This window comes from Tachyglossus aculeatus, chromosome 23 (assembly GCF_015852505.1).
Source record: "Tachyglossus aculeatus isolate mTacAcu1 chromosome 23, mTacAcu1.pri, whole genome shotgun sequence".
Lineage (NCBI taxonomy): Eukaryota > Metazoa > Chordata > Mammalia > Monotremata > Tachyglossidae > Tachyglossus > Tachyglossus aculeatus.
This window is the reverse complement of record NC_052088.1, coordinates 12,524,766-12,539,725: the sequence shown is the minus strand read 5'-3', so window position 1 is coordinate 12,539,725 and position 14,960 is coordinate 12,524,766. Positions and strand designations below refer to the sequence as shown.

Here is a 14,960-nt window from a genome sequence, read left to right as displayed (position 1 = left end):
CATGCAGGAGCCACCAAGTTGGGGTGTGTGGGATTAGAACAGTGCTCCAGCTCTTAGAACAGTGCTTGGCACATAGTAAGCTCTTAACAAATGCCATCATTATTATTGTTATCATTATGTTGATAGGGAAGCAGCATGGCTCAGTGGAAAGAGCACGGGCTTGGGAGTCAGAGGCCATGGGTTCAAATCCCAGCTCTGCCAATTGTCAGCTGTGTGACCTTGGGCAAGTCACTTAGCTTCTCTGTGCCTCAGTTACCTCGTCTGTAAAATGGGGATTAAGACAGTGAGCCCCATGTGGGACAACCTGATCACCTTGTATCCTCCCCAGCGCTTAGAACAGTGCTTTGCACATAGTAAGCGCTTAACAAATGCCATCATTATTATTATTTATTATTTTATTGATTCGCTCCCTAGCTGTCATGCAGAAAAGAACACACATCAGTTAGTCAATTGATAAGGTATTTATTAAGCACCTACTGAGTGCTTATCACTTGGAGGAATATAACATAAGTAAGACACAGGTTCCCCGGTCTCAAAGAACTTACAGCATGATGGGACACAGATGAAAAAAAATCACAGATCGTGGGCCCCTCAAGATTGTAAGCTTGTTATGGGCAGGGAATGTGTCTACCAACTCTGTTGTAGGGTACTCTCCCAAGCGCTTAGTACAGTGCTCTGCACACAGTAGGTGCTCAATGAATACCATTCACAAGCAGATCAGGATAAATCAATCAATCAGTTGTACTGAATGTTTATAGTGTGCAGAGCACTGTATTAAGCACTTGGGAGAATCCATTATAGCAGAATTAGTAGATATGGTCCCTGCCCACAACGAGCTTACAGTGTAGAGGACACCAGTGGGCAGACTGCCAGGTTACAATAGCAAACACTACTTCATCTCAGGTGTCAAATCGGATATTTAATTTATGACAGACAGCTAGGCACTGGACTAAACAAGTCAAAGCTGGAGAAATCATCTGGCTAGGTAAAGTCACTGAATAAATAATTGAATGGACAAATAAATGTATAGGTAAATATTCCAATAAATTAAAGTATATGTAAATGCTAAAGGAGGTATGTGGGCATGATGCAGTTGGGGTGTTTTTAATAATTGTGGAAGGCTTAGAATGCCTTGAGGCCTGCTGTGGGCTTGAGGTATTGCTGTGGTCTGGAAAATTTGCAGTGGTATGACTGGAGGGTTCAGGCTGGGACAACAGACCGGTCAAGGGGTATAGGGCAGGAAAGCCCAATCTTCTAAGTGCAAGACCCTAAATTGATCCCTAGGTGGTACACATCTGATGCCCCTCCAATCACTCTTCCTGGGGGAATGACTTTTTAATATTACTTAGAACTTGCATAAAGCCATAATTTTCCAAAGCATTTTCTCCTCGGTTGTCTGTATTCTCATCACAGCCCTGAGAGGGTGAGAAAAGCAAATATTATTATCTTCCCCTTTCTACTGATGTGGATATAGAGGCCCAGAGATTTTTAGTGATTTATCCACGATCACCCAGTAAGCCAGTGGTGGGACTGGAATTAGAACCCAGGTCTCTTGATTCCCAGACCTGAACTCTTTCCACTAGGCCATGCTATCTCTTTGTTTATAATAATGATGCTGTTTGTTAAGAGCTTACTATGTGTCAAGCACTGTTCTAAACGCTGAGGTAGATACAGGGTAATCAGGTTGTCCCACGTGAGGCTCACAGTCATAATCCCCATTTTATAGACGAAGTAAATGAGGCACAGAGAAGTTAAGTGACTTGTCCAAAGTCACACAGCTGACAAGTGGCAGAGCCGGGATTAGAACTCATGACCTCTGACTCCCAAACCCGTGCTCTTTGCAGTAAGCCATCCTGCTTCTCTTTTTATGACCCTGTTACATCCCAAAGACCCAGAAGGTAACTGTGCACCTTAAGAAAATATATCTTCCCTTTAAGTAAGGGGAAGAGGCTGTAAGTTCTAGAAGTTGTGCATATGATATGGCCCTCTGAAGCTTTAAACACCCTGTAGAAAGTCCTTCTGCAGACCTTGCCTTGTGGATAAAAATAAGATGCCAGAGATTTAGAGGTTTGGTCACCTTTCCAGGGTGACCCCAAAAGCCCTCCCGAACATGGCATGGGTGGGTCTCTGGACTCAGCCAATCCAACTAGAGTTTCCAACTAATCAGGAAGTCGGGAACGTGCTAAACTGACCTAAGGAGAGGTACAATATCTCCAAACCAGTCTGTCACTCTTACAACAGCCGCTTTCTCTACTGGTGAAGCCAGAGTAGGCCACTCTGATATCATACCTAACAGTGATTCCCCAGGTGAGGCAGGTGTCTGCTGCTGTCAGAGGCCCTTGCTGTTCAGTGACCACAGACTATTCCCCTCTCTCCCTACCAGTTGTCTCACAGTGCTTGCCACAGGGAAACCAGCTGAGAGTGGGGATGGTTCAGTGCAAACCACTACTACTGTAATAGCAGCTTATTAGGTTGCAAACTCCTCGAGGGCAGGGACCTGATCTATTAATTGTATTCCCTCAAGTGCTCTGTACAGTGCTCAAGGCACAACTTAAAGCTTTCTGCTCTTCACCATTAGTGTCTGGGCAACACTCCCTCTATATAGACAATGGCCAGGGAACGTACATGACTGTATTTCTATGGGCATAGTGTGCACTTGTGCAAGATGCTTTCTCTGAGACCCTCTCACCCAGGCATAGAATGGCGTGGCACAGTGGTAAAGCAGTCACAGATTCCCTGTCATGGCCATTCCATGGGTTTTCATGCCCGGCCCCCTGACTAGGTCCTGCCACTGATGGGCAGCTCAGTTAACTTGGCCAGGCTTGGAAGGCATTCTTCCCATTAGAGATTTAACCAGAGAAAACTTTCCCCCCTCGCTTCTCCAGAATATAAAGAAGGACCGTGTTTTCACTGCCAGGCAATGTTTTACATGCCGGGACCGTGACTGATGAAACATATTCAAGGTTCATAGATCTAGGTTAGAAACTCATTCCGGATTTTGCTGTAAAAGGGCCCCAATATGGGGGTCCTGAGAAGAGCCCTCTGGGTGAAACTCCCAACTTAGACCAGCTTCTGAAGATGAGTGTAGTTGTTTTCCTTTAATCATTCCTGGTGCCCCAAATGTGGAGTCTGCATGATTTCATTTTCTAATTCCTTTCTGTATGAACTCTCTTCATCCCTTTTTATCATTGATTTTGTGTTATTAATCTTACCTTAGGGCACCAGAAACAAGCCCTGTCATTGGCTTTGAGGTGAAGCTGTAACCCCACATGCTTTGTAGTAGTAGAAGGAGTAGAATGTGTTAAGTACTTACTTCGTGCTGCTGACTTGATATTTTGGAAAGAAATCCTTAAACCTCTAATTCTGTGGGTCACCTGAAAAATTTCCTTAAAATATTTCTTTTCATAGGCTGCTATGTTTAAGCAGACTGTATCTGGAAGGCTTTGTTGAGGTGAAGCCATGGCCTTATTCTTTGAGGTACACATTTGAGGAAACATGGGATAGAAGGTCCTAATTGTCTACTTGTACTGGGTAATTAAAAAATTTGGCTGAGTAAATTAACTTTGTTCACAGCCAAAGGACCTGGGTTCTAATCCCAGCCCTGCCAATTGCTTGCTGTGTGACTTTGGGTAAGACACTTAACTTCTCTGTTCCTCAGTTTCCTCAACCGTAAAATGGGGATGCAATACCTGATCTCCCGCCTACTTAGACTGTGAGTCCCATGGGGGGCAGGGACTGCCTTGTATCTCCCCCAGTGCTTAAGACTTAATAAGCGCTTAATAAATGCCATAATAATAATAAGCCTGCCTTTATAAGCATACTAATCAGTCAGTCCATGGTAGTTTTTGAGCGCCTACTGTGTGCAGAGTACACTACTAAGTGCCTGGGAGAATATAATAATAATGATTATTATGGTATTTGTTAAGCGCTTGCTATGTGCCAAGCACTGTTCTAAGCGCTGGGGTAGATACAAGGTAAGCAGGTTGTCCCACCTGAAGCTCCCACTTTTAATCCCCATTTTGCAGATGAGGTAACTGAGGCACAGTGAAGTTAAGTGACTTGCCCAAGGTCACACAGCAGACAAGTGACGGAGCTGGGATTAGAACAAAAAGGAAATCTGTGGTCCTTAGCCTTGAAGAAGTTAACTGGAGCAGCATGGCATAGTAGATAGGGCACGTGCCTGGGAGTCAAAAGGTCATGGGTTCTAATTCTGGTTCTGCCACTTGTCTGCTGTGTGACCTTGGGCAAGACACTTCACTTCTCTGGGCCTCAGTTGCCTCATCCGAAAAAATGGGGATTGAGATTGTGAGCCCCGTGTGGGACAAGGATGGTGCCCAACCTGATAAACTTGTATTTACTCCTATGCATAGTATGGTGCCTGGAACATAGTAAGTACTTAACAATTACCACAAATGTAACTATCTGTGGGGGAGACAGGCAGCACAAATGGGGTTTAATATAGTGGCATATTCCAGTACCTGTTACTGCATTTGTGTATTCAACTTCCCTATTCTTACTTCAAAAATTCCCATTATGAGAAAGAGAGAGGAGTGAGGGGAGAGAGAGAGAGAGACTGAGTCAATGGAAAGAGCATGGGCTTTGGAGTCAGAGGTCGTGGGTTCAAATCCCGGCTCCGCCACTTGTCAGCTGTGTGACTTTGGGCAAGTCACTTCACTTCTCTGTACCTCAGTTCCCTCATCTGGAAAATGGGGATGAAGACTGTGAGCCCCCCGTGGGACAACCTGATCACCTTATATCTCCCCCAGTGCTTAGAAAAGTGCTTTGCACATAGTAGGCACTTAATAAATGCTATTATTATTATTATTATTGTTATTATTATTATTATTATTATTATCATCTGCTCCGTGTTAGGGCTACAATGTGTAAAGGCTGTTCATATTCCATTTCTCCTGGTTTCATTTGAGACATTTTGGGGTCTAGCTTGGTCACTAGTCCCCTCCCAACCCCTGAGAAACTGTCACTGGGTGGAGCTGTCAAATGACTGCAGGAAGTTCTCACTGGTATCACCCTTGCCCCTGCAAGGTAGGGTTTATTCATTAACTCTTGCCAGTGCCTTGATAGAGGAGAAGCTGCATGGAAGTCCGGGGGTGTGGGGTTTTTGTGGAGCAGAGGGCTCATAAACCAGATTAGAGTGGCAGGTTGTATGCATTCCTAGCAACTGGACCCCATCCAGCCAGCAGGACTGAGGTGGGACAGGAGTGTCCCAGGGCCTCATCACCAGCCGTGATGACGGGGCATCATTCTGGCTGCTGGCTGTTTCCTGCATTGAAGGAGGCTCCCGGGGAGGATGAGTTTGGATGTGAACCACAGGATGGCCACAGGAGGCCATATGCCTTCAAGAGGTTCCGCTCCTGACAAACTCCTCCTGGCTATATCACAAAGCAGATCCATTTCCTCTGACCCCGCATCACATTTTATCCAGACAGATATGACTTTTTGAAAAAATGCTCCCCAATCCACAACGCTCAGTGACAAACAAGTTAAGTTTTAAGTCAGAACACCTCTGATTCCCATGATGTCTTTGTCTTCATCTGCTGTATTTTTCTTGGATCTTCATTTGCCCTGGACACAGCAGGATCTTTTTAGCTTATCAAACTGATTAAATGATTTAAAACTAATTATTTATTTGTTTCTCGGTGCATACATTTTGGGGGTAATAGAAAGCTGATTGCCCAAACTCAATAATCACTGGTAGCCGTTGAGGTCCTACGGTCAATCAATCATATTTATTATTTACTATATGCACAGCACTGTACTAAGTGCTTGGGAGAGTATATTACAACAGAGTCAATAGACACATTCCGCTCCCACAACGAGCTTACACACTAGAGACTGTTCGAAGTGCTAAGCTCCAGGGAGAGTTGTTCTTGCCCACAAGAACGACAAGCTGACACAAATTATCTTCAAATTGTGGGAGCAAGAGAGAAATTTAAGCTACTCTTGGTTGTAGCAGGAGAAAGGGATGAAGAGATAGGTGGAAAAAATGCATAAGGAATCTACATCGATATAAACCTAAGTGCTGAGGGTGGCTGTTGGATTGCCACAAACTCATCATAGCTGGGACCAGTCAGGGAATCAACTGTCTGGTTATTAAGGTAGGCATCTAGTTTGATGATCTAAGCTACAGCTTCTTTATATTACTCTTGTTTCTCACACAATGTGTGTTTCTCCTACGAGTTTTGGGGAACTGGGGAACATTCTCCTGACAGCACCTGTCTGGGTTGAATGCGATTGTGATGTCAGAGGAAATAACACCCACACGGGATTGGTCGAGGCGCACGCACTCCCAGTGTGAATTTTTCGTAACGCAGAACTTGGTGAGGACACAACCCCTGTGTTATCGATTCATTGAGTGTATGGATTCGTTTACAATCTAAGGCGGGCTCTGTTTGGTTAAACTGGTTGGTTCCGATAACGGGTCGGTGGCCGCTGCATGTGCTTGCCCTGGATTTGCGGGGAATCTTGGAGTTCACTGTGTGTTTGTTTCCTATTTCAGGGCAACGGGCTTTGGCTTTTTGAATTCGCTATGCAAGGCAGCGGCGGTACTGGGAAACTTAATATTTGGTTCTCTCGTTGGGATCACCAAAGCCATCCCCATCCTGCTAGCCTCTACGGTACTTGTCTGCGGAGGACTGGTAGGACTTCGGCTGCCTGATACGAGAACCCAGGTTCTGATGTAACTGGAGAAAGCCATTTGACCCGCCCCGTTCCTCCTTTTAAGTGTCAAAGTTCTCTGGACTGACTGTGCAAAGGCTTCCGATTCTCCACACCTAGAAAAGAGGTCAGATAGCAGCTCTCCAATGTATGGTCCCTTCTTTCCATTCTAAACTATGTTTCACACGTCTATCTCATCCGTTATGTCTTTCTGAATCGTGAAGCTACCTACCTCCTAGAGCCTTCGAAGAATTGAGCCCCCACCCCCAAAAGGCCCCAGTTGGGGTGCCAAGTGAAGGCAGACAGAGCTGGGCAGGGGCGGAGGGGGGCAGGGACAAGCTGTGAGGGTATCCCATTGACACATTTCACATTCAACAGGAAATGGAGGTTGGCGGACTGCTATCTCAGGGTAGAGAGAAGAAATTCTGCTTTTCAAACCGAGGGATGCTTCCTGTTTTCTGAGAAAAGGGCTGCTGGCTGCTTTGCCCTTTAAAGGAAAGCGGAGGTGAACCAAAGAATGTGGGGCAGAAAGAGGGCAGCACATCCCATCAGGACAGCTCAAGGGTCCCTCTCCTAATACACCGGGGCAGCGGGTAAGCAGGGATGAACTAATAGGAGAAAATGTATTTATAACCCTGAAGAATTGGTGGAAGTTATTACGTGGCCAGGTTGAAGTTGCTAATTTCTCAACGGTTGTAAGTTTGCAGGGGAACATGCTGTCTAGATTTACTCTAAGTGCAGTTGCCCCAGGCTGCACAGGATGAGTTCGAAGGGAAACAACATCTCCGGAGCCACCTGCTCCTCCCACTGAGCTGTTCCTTTAGTCTCCGTCCATTCAGCAATCACCTCAGACAATCAGTTTGCTCATGCAAACATGCATCAGTGTGGCAGGAGAATGCAAACCCACCTCATCCATTCCCACCCTCCGCACCTTCAAGTGAGGCTGCCGTGGACTTCAACCGTGCCATGGGTGCCTCAGCAGCCCTGCCCCTCCCCGCCCCTGCCCATGTCCATACCTTGGGTAAACTTGCCCGTTTACCACGAGGGAGGAAATTTGCCCCAAATCAGGATAGAGAGAACACCTTGGTCCAGGGCCCGGCAGCCAGAGATGATCCCCAGACTTCGAGCAGTCAGTCAGTCCACAGTCCGTGGAGAGCAGTTGAAAGTGCAAAAGAATTAGTAAGTGGATCCCTTCCCTCAAGAAGCTCAATATCTTGGCTCTGTGTGGGGTCGGACCTTTCGAGACTGACCCAGTCAGAAGGCCCCCTCCGCCCCTGGGCATCTCACCCTGGCCTTGCCTGGAAATCGTACCCAGTTTTCTCTGAAATCTGCGGTCTCCGAGCAAACTTAGTGTGATGATTAGCAGCCAGCAGGAAATCCAGCCATCTGTACCACGCCCCCGCAGCCAGTTGAGAGCTACACTGTAAAGTGTTGTTCTTTTCTAGACACACCCATTTCCTGGGGCCCGGACCCCAGGCCCATCACGAGCAAGGTCCAGCCACATACTGGTTGTAGCTCAAGATCCTCCCCGCCCCATCTCCCAAAGTCCTCACAGGCAGAGATGCTTCAGCCTTTCCAGGAACAGCCCTGAGACCTTCACCCAGTTATCCCTCTGTTGCTCTAGACGATGCTGAATCCAAAGCCCATCCAAGTTTGGCTTCTGGTAGAAGTGCAGCCCCAACACACCAACTGCCCTGAGGGCATTAGTCAAACCCTGGAGCCCCCAAGACTGGAAGGACTGGTTAGCGGTCAGCTCCCAGGGAAGAGAAAGGTCCAGGACTTTGAGGAACTTTAGGTGAGGAAAGGACAGGTGTTAGGATACAAGAATCAAGAAAAGTTGGATGGAATAGAAGCTATGGGAGAAGCAAAGACAAAAAATGGAAGCTGTCATGATTTTCCCCTCCCACCAGCCTTCCAGGGCTAAGCCATGTGACCCATTCATTCAGTTGTACTTATTCAGGGTTTACTGTGCAGAGCACTGTACTAAGCTCTCGGAAGAGTACACCTCAACAATGAACAGATACATTTCTTGCTCACAAGGAACTTACAGACTAGACCCATTGGTGAGGTAGCCAAGAGAGACCCGCTGCCTGTTGCTTGTCATTCACTCATTCCCCCAATTCCCACTCCTCTCCACAACTCTCTTCGTTCTGAAGAAGGAATATCTGGGTGTCCAAGTCGGGTGTGGGTGAGTGCCTCTTTCAGGAATGAGAGTCATGGAAGTGAAAAGCAAGGAATGTTGTGGGGAGATTGTTGTAACTCCAGATACAAAGGGGAGACCCTGAATGGACCCAGGTAGTAGAAATTCACACCCCCTTTTCTGAATCCTTAGGCTGGCCTCCCGCCCTACTTCATGCAGGTGCTGGATGAACCTTAAACATTTGGATCACAGTACCTGTGCTGAGCATGTGCAGATACACTGCACATGGGTTTTGAAGGGTTTCGAAGTTTTGTGGATGGCCACAAAGTCTAGCCAGTAAAGCTCCTAGCTTCACTGTGCTGGTCTATTTCTGTGATCCCCAGCAGGGCCCTAGGGCAGCAGACCAGCCCAGAAAACACCTGGATCCCACTTCCCTCTGCTCTGACGCTGAAATAGTCTCTTAGTTTAATTATGGTACTTACTATGCATTTACTAGGTACCAAATACTTTACCAAGTCCTGAGGCAGGTACAAATGGGATCAGGCACCATCTTGCCCCCTGCCCCTAAAGGGCTCAGAGTCCTAGGAGTAGGAAGTGTAGATATATCCCCATTTTACAGCGACTGATTAAGTGTCTCGCCGAAGGTCCCGCAGCAGGCCAGAGGTAGAGCCAGTAATGGAACTTGGGTCTCCTGACTCCCAGCCTTATTGTCTTTCCATTAGGCCCCACTGCTTCCCGATTTCTTCACCCATCTCGTCTCCCCTGATCTCTGTGGTGATGTCGTTTGGGGACACGACTCTAACCTAATCTGGTGGAATCATTTTTCCCTTAATCGGGGGTTCCCTTGACGTTGAAGCCACCTCCCTCACAACTGCCTTTCTGTTTCCCAGGCCTCTTGGGCAGGAGTCAGGTGATTTTTGCGGTATGTGGCCCAGCCTGTCCAGCCAGATCCCAGGCTGGAGATTAACTATGACCCGAGATTCCCCACGAGCCATGGAGTCCCTCCCTGCAAGAGGGTCCAGGCACATGCGGAGCCAGAGGCGTTCACTTGATCCAAAGGCCAGAACCCAAGGGAGAACAAGACAGGCCCAGCCACTCACAGCCAGAAGCCCTTCCTCCTGAGTCCTGTAAGGATTAGACCAGGACTCTCCACACAGAAGCGCATCATGGGCACAGAACAGTTATCCCAAAATCTAAGGCCTGGATCTCTCTGGGAACCCGGGATTCTGCCCCCTCTGCCCCCCTAAGTTGGAACAGTCTCTGAATCCTGTGGTCTTGCCCACTGGCGTTTTGGTGAATGCTCTGACCCCATTCCATCTGGCCTAGGTGTATGCAGAGAAATATCCATCGTTCCACCTGCCCACCTCACACGGGAGCTGGGCTGGCTGATTTCCCAAACTCTGGCACCAGCCAGGTCCAGAAATGGGACAATCATGGAAGAGCAGTAAGGCATTTCAAGAGCTCACTCGGGAGGATGCCAGGGGTTAAGCTACAATTCTGACTCCCTGTTAATTTGGTTAGCACCTTACTCCCCCACCCAACTCGGTGGCTCTTCCCAAGTGCATGAGCAGGACAGTGGGTAGACTGGCCATTGACTCTCCTTGGCTGGCCCCCACCATACCTAGCCGTAGACCATCCATGGTGAACCTCACTGGGCACGGCTCCCTTCCCCACATCTCATCGGGGCAGTAGTTCCACCCTTAAAACCACACACACCACCCTCTCCCATCTCTATCCCATAGTGGAAACTTGTGTGATGGTGCGCTTATGGAGCTGGGCACCTGGAGTTTGGTTTGGGGTTGCGGTACAGTTGTCTTTCCTGCAGGCCTGGAATAATAGAATTGGCTGTTTTCCACACTTTTCCCTTTAGCCACAAGATGGCATTTAGCAGTTAACTTGTTCATGCCTACAGGGCAGTGAAGCCCAAGCAAATTCTCCACCTGGCATGCCCCTGCTTTGGACAAGATTTAGTTTTTGAGGGTCGGTTTGGCCATCCAACCAAATTTCATCTTCTCTTCTCTGTCTATCCTGGGCCGGGCAAACTCAGTTCAGCCCCCAGGCAGTCGTGTCGCAGCTAGGGTGGGAAATGCTGCAAAAGTTCACTTCAGGGTACTCACACACCCAGGACCAATTTTCCGGGGTTATTTCTTCAAAGCCAAGTGTATATGTGCGTAAAGCGACCCAAATGTAGAATGGCATGTTGGTTTCGGTATGGTTTGGGGAAGAAAAGCATCCGTGTCTGCTACGTGACTCGTCTGTCAGCTCGCTGTTTCTGTATATGGATCTCCAGTTGTCCTCGTAACGTTCTCGTCTTTGTCTATGTTTACCATTGTTCTTGTCAGTCATCTCGGATGAACTTATGGCAGAGCCATTGCCAGGATTTCCTTCAGTTAACCTTTAACGTTCCCGAGTCCCCACCAGATCATCAGTGACACATTGTCGTTCAAAAGAATCCAACCTGGGAAACCCTAGCAGCCGGCTCAGCTCCAGGATGGGGGCCTGGGCACAAAAGATCCCAGACATTCCCCAGGCAGCTCCTGCCTGGGTAAATGACTGGCTCTTTCTCAGAGTCACTTTGAAACTTGGAAGAGAACGATGGGAAGACCAGGGTATAGAAACCAGTAACCATAGGGACCAGTTTCTCCAGTCTGCACAGATGTGTTCAATCTCCCTTTGTCTGATTCTTGATTGGACAAACTGGACCGAAGCTGATTAAGCAATGACACACGACAGGTGAGCATCAGCTTGGCAACAATCCATATCCAGTCAGGTGTGTGTGGTTAGGGAGGGAAGTTGTGTGAGGCAGTGGGGAAAAGTGTTAAAATTCCATCAGTAGATCTAGGCTTGGGATCTCTTCTTGAGACTCCTAGACCAGCAATTCAAAAAAAAATGAAAAATACATGTCTGATGCTTCTTGAAATGTCAGCCTGGAAAAATGGTGCCAAAAGCTAAAGCCTTTAGTACCTTCAAAAGCTAATTGTGTGAAGCCATATGAAAGAAACATCTTCTCAACAGTTTCAAGATCATTTCCGAGGCCTATAATTAAAGAAATGTGTTGGAGAGAATCTGTCTTCCCCCAGTGTCAACTCCTCAAGGGCAGAGTCTGTGTTTTCTATTTCTGCTGAATATTCCTGAGCACTTGGTTTAGTGTTTAGCACGCAACAAGCAGTCAGTCAGGACTCTCGATGTTGGTGAGCAGTTGGTCAGGGTAGTGCTGTTTCGGCTATTTCTCCTGACTTGACCACTGGGAGATTTTTCCTTCCCTGTTCTGAGACTCAGGAAAACTTCACTAGATCCTCTAGAGCAGGGGACCTCTCTCTTCCGAGTAGACACTGTCCAGCAGAGAACCATTCTCCAGCGCTCGGCTAGGGAGTGTACCAGGCCAGGATTCATTTAGCGTGCACTAAGGAAATCCTGCTCTTTTCTAGAGAAAGAACACTGGAATGGAGCTAGATTATGTCCAGGGTTACTGATTATTCTTGAGAACGTTGGGTGGATGGGAGCTAGTGTAACTAATCTGAGTGCTGGACCCACAGCAAATGGGAATTGAGGGGTTATAAGCCACTGCTGGCCAGAGAGAGGTAGTAGCATTGGTATTTCTTCAGTGCTCACTGGGTAACAGTGCACTGTACTAAATCTTTGGCAAGTACAAAGTGAAAAAGTGACATGTCCCTGCTCCCGAGAAGCTTGCGCTCTACGTAGAGGCAGAGGAGGGCTGTACGGTCTTCGTAATGATGGGGAGGGTCAGAGCCTTATCTCTCAGGTCAGTCTTTCCCCTTTTCCCAACATTCTCCAAGAAAAGAAAGCCACCCCCGACTCCCCCCCCGACACACACCCACTTCCAACTGCACTACAATTCCAATCCTCACAAGAGTGGCACGAAACAGAACAAGATTGAGCATTTACCCTCAAGCTTGGGTTCTAAAATTGTAATTATTCTTTATTCCCCTTGTACTGTCGCCAAAGCAGGGAAACTTGCACTTCCTCTTTAGGGCCACATCCGGTGGCCGTAGCCTGCAGCAAGGCAGATGGGATAGGTAGATTTTCCTTTCCAGTTTGTCCTCAGGCTCAACCAAGCCCAACCCAGGTAGAAGGCCCCGATCAGTGACCTCTGAAGTTCCCCCACGTGCCTGACTGTGGCCAGATAAGTTGTTTTCATTCCTTTCCCCTCTGCTGGTCTCGATTCCCGGGAACATATCCGTGCCCCAAGTCAGGGAGTTAGAGGGCAAAGAAATTATTTTTCCTTGTTGTAGAAATTCTCAGCATCCAGAATATAGGTGGGCATCCTCCCCCATCCCAGAATCATTCCGAGGTGGTCTGGTGTTATTTGTCGACGTGTATATAGTGTACATAAAAAAGAACGATGACTTTTCCATTCGATTTCCTTGGGAAACCCATGGTCACTGTCACACCCCCTCTTTGGCCATGAGATCTCGGCAATGGTCCTGGGCTTGAATTTGGTTTCTGTCTCTTCTGCTCCTGTGTTTGGTTTTCTGGTCTTTGGGCTCCAGCCTCCTCCACTGTATATATGTGCCTGCATGTGTGTGCACCGATCAGTTCTCACTTTCAGATCTCCGGGTTCTTCATTCCTCGTCGAGCTGGCGCAGTCGTGAACGCATCTCTCCAGTATGCTCCTCCGTGTCAGATTGCCGATTGCCAAAACGTTTGACCCAAGTGTGTTTTTACCGAGTCCCAAGGGGAAGCGGTCTGTATTGTGAAAGGGCATGCTTTGTGTAGGATGACTGTCTGTACAGTACAAATCTATCAAACGTGGAAGTGTGTGTAAACTTATCTGCCAGATACCTAGCATTCATGTAACAAATGCAAAGCTACTTAATGAACAGCAGATTAATAAAGGAGTATTTTTGCTCCATTATATTCAGAAAAAGGGTTGTTTTCAGCGGCGAACACACATTGGCTCCGGGGACCCGAATGGTACCTCCTTTATTGTGTCCATAGACTTTTCTAAATCTTTGGCCAACTCAGTCGATCAATCAGTCAAAGGTAGTGTTAACTCAGGTATTGTTATCTGACTCCTATTCTGTTTCAGTACAATGGCATCATAGCTGAGGGACAGCATGCTGTCTGCTCTCCTAGGACATAGCAGTTGCATCTCACAGAACCTCCCGTTACTGAAAACTCAAGTTGTAGTACACAAGCCACATCCGACACCACAGGCAAGTGCACGACTGTTTCTTCTGACTCCGAATGACCGTGTGCCATGGGAAGGACGTTCCCTAATTCCCCAATGGCATTTCTGCCAAAACACATCATTGAAAACAGAAGTTCTAGGAGACCTGACTGTATTGGGATTCCTTCCAGTCCCTTACCTACACCCTCGGTTAGAGATCCAAGCCTCCCACAGAGAAAACCAGGATTCCTTTTAGACGTTTCAGCCAGGAACATCTGCAGACTGCTTGAAGGAGTGGGAGTTGGGAGGGCTCAATGATTCATGCACCTCAACTGGGGAGGATGGGGACGCGTTTCACTGCAGAGTCCCAGGGCCCATTTCACTCCGTGGAACTTCTTGAGGTGAAAGTTTTGGACATGACCAGATGTCCCGTTGAGGAAGGACAACCATGCCTCAGTCAGTTCCATCCACCATCCATTAGGCCTAAGGTAGTGTCTGTTTACAATAGAAGAAGAAGGGGGCCAAGGGAGAAAGAGAGCAGCCATGATAGTCCCAGTAGCAATCTATCCTCTTCTCCTGCAGCGACAACAGCAGCTGACACACGCCCATGGCTGGACTGGCCAGTGGTGGGAGTTTCCAGTACAACCGGAAACGTCATCAAACATATCATCGGGCCATGCCAGAAACCCCACTGCTGCCCAGGCCATGCTGGTGAGAGATCTTGCCAGTGATAGCCAGTCTCAGCTTGGGGCGGCAGTAAGCCCCTCTGGAAAGATACAATGGCAGCAGCAGCCGCCGCAAGTGAGTACTTGATTTGCGTGGGTGTAGGTGTGGGCGAACCATCTTTGCCCTTGCTCCACTTCCTCCTCATTCCCCATCCACGTCTTCCTTCTGACCACCTGTCTCTTTCTTCCTTCCCATCCCTCTCTCTTTATGCCCGCCTCTCTCTGTTCCCTCCTCTGACTCCTCTCTCTCCCTTGTTTTTCTTCTCCTGCTTTCCCTCTTTCTCTGTCT

General features: G+C 47.8%; 1 protein-coding gene across 1 annotated transcript in view; it reads left to right on the top strand.

Moving 5' to 3' along the window:
• The window catches only part of SV2C (synaptic vesicle glycoprotein 2C), a 125,732-nt gene extending 112,047 nt beyond the window's left edge, over positions 1-13,685 (top strand). The window contains exons 13-14 of the mRNA XM_038765697.1: positions 6,518-6,656; positions 7,054-13,685. Of these exons, the coding sequence (XP_038621625.1) occupies positions 6,518-6,656; positions 7,054-7,137 (223 nt within the window). The 3' untranslated portion in view covers positions 7,138-13,685. The remainder of the gene's footprint in view (positions 1-6,517; positions 6,657-7,053) is intronic.
• Positions 13,686-14,960: the final 1,275 nt, after the last annotated feature.